The sequence below is a fragment of the Sardina pilchardus genome, chromosome 3 (assembly GCF_963854185.1).
Source record: "Sardina pilchardus chromosome 3, fSarPil1.1, whole genome shotgun sequence".
NCBI lineage: Eukaryota > Metazoa > Chordata > Actinopteri > Clupeiformes > Clupeidae > Sardina > Sardina pilchardus.
In genome coordinates, this window is record NC_084996.1 from 5823157 (window position 1) to 5829353 (window position 6197).

At 47.0% G+C, this 6197-nt stretch overlaps 1 protein-coding gene across 1 annotated transcript in view; it reads left to right on the forward strand.

Annotated features, from left to right (window-relative positions):
* Positions 1-4361, forward strand: part of LOC134077650 (BAH and coiled-coil domain-containing protein 1) — a 29776-nt gene extending 25415 nt beyond the window's left edge. The window contains exons 28-31 of the mRNA XM_062533351.1: positions 864-969; positions 1328-2598; positions 3082-3318; positions 3755-4361. Of these exons, the coding sequence (XP_062389335.1) occupies positions 864-969; positions 1328-2598; positions 3082-3318; positions 3755-3964 (1824 nt within the window). The 3' untranslated portion in view covers positions 3965-4361. The remainder of the gene's footprint in view (positions 1-863; positions 970-1327; positions 2599-3081; positions 3319-3754) is intronic.
* The last annotated feature ends 1836 nt before the right edge of the window (positions 4362-6197 follow it).

The window sequence follows — 6197 nt, forward strand, 5'->3', positions numbered from 1 at the left end:
AGAAAGAGAGTAGATATATGAATTTAAGAGCATACATTTTTTTTATTTATTATACATTTATTCCATTTTGTTTTTGATGCTTGTGTGTTACCTTCAAAATAGATATAGTATTGCATCTGTTTGCACTGTATGATGGCTTTGGTAACACTACTCTTCTAAATCATGCCAATAATGCTCATTTGAATTTGAATTTGAATTTGAATTTGAGAGAGGGAGAGAGACATACACAGAGAGAGAGAGAGAGAAAAAAAAAGAGAGAGAAAGGAAAAGATACACACACACACACACACACACACACACACACACACACACACTCGGAGGGAGTATTCATTTTCTCCACCAACACGGCAAGGACAACATCATTAATTCATTGGCCGTGCTATAGTGGCAAAATAAAAATGCTGATGTTCTGGGCTCCGCTAGTGTTCATTAAGGAAGCACTGTGGTCATCCCTTTGGATGTTATTGTGCTGCTTCAGACCTCAGACCCCCTCAGACTGTTCAGAGTGAATCGCCAGCCGAGCTGAGCTAACGCAATTAGATAGGAATCTAATTTATTATTGACGCCCACCACTGGGAATCATTTAGCTGTTCTGAGTATCGTACCACACCGGCCGCCAGCTATTAGTCAGGTGACTAATGGGAATAATATTTTGTTCTGGTATTTACAGCATGTTCGAGCGCTAATAAATAATTATGTCTCATCCGCCTTCTTAATCACAGTTTAATTTTCACCGGTTAATGAATCGATTGTCCTTAAAAGGAAAAAAAAAAAACAGTCTCACCACAATTTTTGACCTCAGCGAGTTTAATGGGTATTTGTGTAATGTGTTTGTCCTTGTGCGCTTCTGTGTGCTTATGTAGATGTGCAACCAGACCGCCACCTGCTGGATGGTTGTGGATCAGGCAGACAGACTTCAGCACCGTCTCAGCAGAGTGAGGGCTGCGTTAGTTCAGAAACCAAAGCGAGGTAAGATATGTATTAGATCATACACTTTCCAACTTATAAATGTACAAATTAATTGTGCAACATTTTTATAATGGATGCAGAAACAGAATGCAGGTATTCCATAAAGTAACGTGACATTCATGTAACAATAATTCAATCGATTACAATAGAGAACAGGAATGTTCATATTATTATGATGAACTTAGTGAAGTAAAACCAAATGTAGTAGTTAGTAAATTAGTTCTTAATTCAGATTGAACACAACCATTGACACTGTGTCCTTTACTGCAAACATTGGTGTGATTCATAAACCGCTGAAGTGTGCATTTGTCTACGTGAACACTAGTAGAACCAGAGCTGTTCCCAATGTCTGTTGCAGGGAGACCCAAAGGATCTGGCAAGAAGAAGCTGACCAATAGCATGGCGCCGGTGCTGAGCTGGCCCACGATGTCCACCAGGAGGTCCAAGGAGAACCTGTTCCAGCTAGGCCTCCCCCGGAGCTCCCGCCTGGCCCAGCCGCCCTCCTCGCCCTCCTCGGCCCCCGTCCACAGCCTCTTCAGCAGCCGCTCCTTCGCGGTGGACTCCTTCAGCAGCATCGCCCAGAGCTACGGCTGCGCCTCCTCCTTCTGCTCCCCCCCGGCCCCGGGCCTGGCCTCCACGGGGAGCCACAGGGACCCCAGGAGCAGCAGCGGCGGCGGCGGTGGCGGCGGTGGCGTCTCCTCCTCCTCCTCCTCCAGGAGGAGGCGCACGGAGGAAGGTGGCGGAGAGGCGTCCAGGGGCAGCCGGAGGCCGGAGTTCATGGTGAAGCTGGACCACGAGGGCGTGACGGAGGCCAAGACCAAGAGCGGTAAAGTGCTGCAGGCTCAGAGAGGAGGAGGAGGAGGAGGAGGAGGAGGAGGAGGAGGAGTGGTGGCGGTCAGCGTGTCCAGGCCGGAGGCGTACGCCCACCCCGTGCTGCTGGTGGAGGAGAAGCGGAGGGACGGGCGCTCGGGGGCCGAGCTGCTGCTGAAGGGGGCGCTGCCTCACAGGAAGCTGTCGCCACCCTCGCCGCCGCTGCGGAGAGCCGAGTGCGGGCGGTCGTGGGGCGGCCGGAGCTGCGACCGGTACCCCGGCGTGGCCGAGGGGCAGAAGAGGACGAGCTCCCAGGCGACAACGCCGACGACGACAACAACAACGACAACGCCGCCGGCGTCAGCCCACTACCTGTCGCGCGTCTCCTCGCGCCTGTCGTCGTCCTCCTCCTCGTCCTCGGGCTCGTCTTCGTCCTCGGGCTCGTCCTCCAGCTCCAGCCTCTGCTCCTCGGACAACGACTCGTCCTGGAGCTCGGACGACGACGAGGGCTCGCCGCCGCTCCTGCTGCGCGGCTGCATGCCTTCCCAGCATGCCCTGCTCCCGCCGCCCGCCCCGCCTCCGGCAGCGTTCTCCTCCTCCGGCCGCTCCTTCGTGGCCAAGGCGGTGACCATGTCCAGCGGTGGCGGCAGCGGCAGCCCTGCGGCTAACAGGAAGAGGAAAGAGCTGCTGCTGTCGCTGTCCAGTCCTCCTAGAGAGCTGCCCAAGAGGCCCAGGCTGCACGCAGATGACTGTTACTCGCCCTGCCCGCCCGCCCATCCGGGAAAACAGCCGTGGAAGTGGGTCGGAACCCCCACACAGGTGAGCCGGCCGCTGCCCACTGAAGTTTCGGGTTGTGGTCATGTATACATACTGTATGTGTGTGTGTGTGTGTGTGTGTGTTTGTGTGTGTACTGTACACTATACTCTATATGTGTGGGTGTATATTTCAAATAGTTCTCTGTATTTATGGCCTAACCCAAACTAATAATGAATTACATTATTAACGCAACAACTTTTGATAAGTTAGCTAATTTGCTGGTTACCCTAGAGGTACAGTAGATAAAATAATACATCAGCTTCTGACAGACACTGTTAGCCTAGCCTAGCCTAGCCTAGCCTAGCCTTACATTAACCCTATGGCTCCCTTTTATCCCCTTTTAGAGGGCAAATAAGCTAATGTCCCAAAATGTTAGCGTGTTCTTTTATGTCTTTTATGTTCCTTTATGTCATTTTTGCCCTGGTGTTTGTGTTCTATGAGCCAGTTGATGTGAGTTAGGCCTAATCTGTGCGTGTGCCCCACAGAGGCGTGGTCTGAAGGGGAGGGCTCGCAAGCTGTTCTACAAGGCGGTGGCGCGCGGCAAGGAGACGGTGCGCGTGGGCGACTGCGCCGTATTCGTGGCGGCCGGCCGGCCTCACCTGCCGCACGTTGGCCGCATCCAGGGCCTCTGGGAGTCCTGGACCAGCAGCATGGTGGTGAAGGTGCGCTGGTTCTACCACCCACAGGAGGCCGGCAGGGGCAAGATGCACCGAGAAGCCAAGGTATAGACAGCACTCTCTGTGTGTGTGTGTGTGTGTGTGTGTGCGTGTACTGTATGTCTATTGTGTGTATAGTGTGTATATTGCACTCTCTTACATTTTCCTAGAATTGTTGTTTGAATTGCTTTAAAAAGCTTAAAATGTTTATCATGTTGTAAGTCACTTTGGTTAAAAAGTGTCAGCCGAATATAATGTACTGTAATGTAATATGTATGTAGCCTACTGTGTGTCTATGTGTGCCTGCCTTTTGTGTTTACATTGTAATTTACTGTGCCCTCTATCCTATGTAAATCGTTTCCTGTGCTGTATACACGTGTGTTTATGTGCTCTTGTGTTGATTAACTTTTTATTGAAAATACTACAACAATCCCAGACCCGTGTTTAATCTCTTCATTTAATTTCTCCTTCTTTTGTGCTCTGTCTCACTCTCTCATTATAGCATGCACTATACCAGTCCAGTCATGAAGATGAGAACGATGTCCAGACAATCTCTCATAAGTGCCAGGTGTTGAGCTGGGAGGAATACGAGCGCGTCTGTCGCAGCAGGAAGTCGCGCGACGGCGGACAGGAAGTCTTCTACCTGGCGGGGACCTATGACCCTGGGAGCGGCCAGATGGTGACAGCACAGGGCCTCTCCATTTTCTGCTAACGCCTAACCGAAAAGACGATCCATTCTAAAAAGCCACGGTCCACACTTGTCCCCTTATCCCTATTCGCTGCACCTCCATAATATGTTGGGACCAGACCACAGACATGCACGCTCACAGGCGCGCGCACACACAAAAACACACACACACACACACGCACACGCACGCACACACACACACACACACACACACACACACACACACAAGCACATACATATCAGACACGCTTTCAACCAGGGTCTGTCGCACCATGCCACCCCACCCACAGCCAGCACTGCCCTGCTTTCATGAAGGTGGTGTCGATTTTCCAATTGAGAAAACAAGGAACAAGCTGAGTGAGTGATTGAAATTCCACAGTTCCCTGATAGTTAGTGCAGCAATTTTAAAAGCACCTACAGTGAGGAGAAAATGTATTTGATACCATGCTAAAGTTGCCTAAAAAGAGGAATATAAAATCATCAATTGACAATTGATCTTAATGTCTTAATTAAAAAGAATAGTAAAAATAAAACCGCTAAGCACCCCAATTTTCTTTGTGATTGAAGAATGTTTCGTAAAGAAATAAATGTTCTTCCTGAATGCTAGGGGGAAGGAAGTATTTGACCCCCAATGTAACCCTATGGGAATTTAACACATAGGGTTAACATAGGGGCAGGCAGATTTTTATTTTTTAAGGCCAGCTATTTCATGGATTCAGGATATTATGCATCCTGATAAAGTTCCCTTGGCCGTTGGAATTAAAATAGCCCCACATCATTACATACCTTTCACCATAGCTAAAGATTGGCATGGTGCTTTTTCCAGTAGGCCTATTAGCCTGTTTGATGCTCATTGAGCTCAATGCAAATCAACAGGCTAATAGGCCAACTGGAAAAAGCACCATGCCAATCTCTAGCTATGGTCAAGGATATGTGATGATGTGGGGCTATTTTAATTCCAAAGGCCAAGGGAAATTTATGGGGATGCATAATATCCTAGATCCATGAAATAGCTGGCCTTTAAAAATAAAAATCTGCCTGTCCCTATGTTAACCCTATGTGTTAAATTCCCATAGGGTTACATAGGGGGTCAAAGAATTCCTTCCCCTAGCATTTAAGGAAAACATTTATCTATTTACGATACATTCTTCAATCACAAAGAAAATTGGTGTCCTTGGCGGTTTGATTTTTACTATTTTTTTTTTAATTAAGGCATTAAGATCAATTGTCAAATGATGATTTTATATTCCTGTTTTAGCATGGTATCAAATACATGTGCTCCTCACTGTACATTTACGAAAATAGTAAAGTAGTTAGTTACAACTGTCTACTGTATAAATGTACATAGATACGGAATTTATTCCAACCAAGCCATACAAGCCAGTACCTCTTATCTGTTATTTCTCCAGGTGTGTATATTCTACAGAGGAAGTATGTGATTTTATTGTCCTCACTTATAGAAAAGCTATTTTATATAAAGTGTAAAGTGTATGAATTTAACCCTTATTTTACACACCACTTGGTTTACTATTTTCTTATGAATGGATGTAGATTTGACTGGAATTCTGCTTTGAGAAGTTTGGGTTGAATATTGCACTGCACAGGCCCAGTCATAGATATATATATATTGACAATATATATATCTATGAGGCCCAGTGAGGAAGGGAATGTCATAGAGACACCAGTCTCTGTACACCAGTGAGACTGTTTTATTCACACTATCAGCTACTTTCTGACTGAATTTTCTTTGGCCCCTGTTGATTTAGAGCAGTTGCGATTTGTTTTAAATGTCAATGGTCTTATTTAATAGATTAGACAAGGCAGTGCTGCTGGTTGCCACGAAAAGAAGTTCACTTGAATGACTGAAAACCCCTCTGTGTGCCACGACTTGGCTTTTAACAAACAAACAAACACACACACACACACACACATACAGAGAGAATTCGGGAGAGAAGCACATGTTGTAGGTTACACACTGTGAGGGACAATCACGCTGGAAGAGAAGAGAAGAAAAGAGAAGAGAGGAGAAGAGAAGAGAAGAGAAGGAGGCTCTCTAAAACCTTGTTTCTTGTTGGGTTTGTGCCAAAAAAAAAGACATTTTCGCCATGACCTCTGTTGTTCCATGTGCCATTTTAACTGGAGTCTTAATTTTGCTGAACTCTTATTTATTGCCTCGGCCAAGGAGGTTACGCTTTCAGTTTGCTTTGTTTGTTTGTCAGCAGAATTAGCGCAAAGGCTAATAAACTGATGGGCAAAG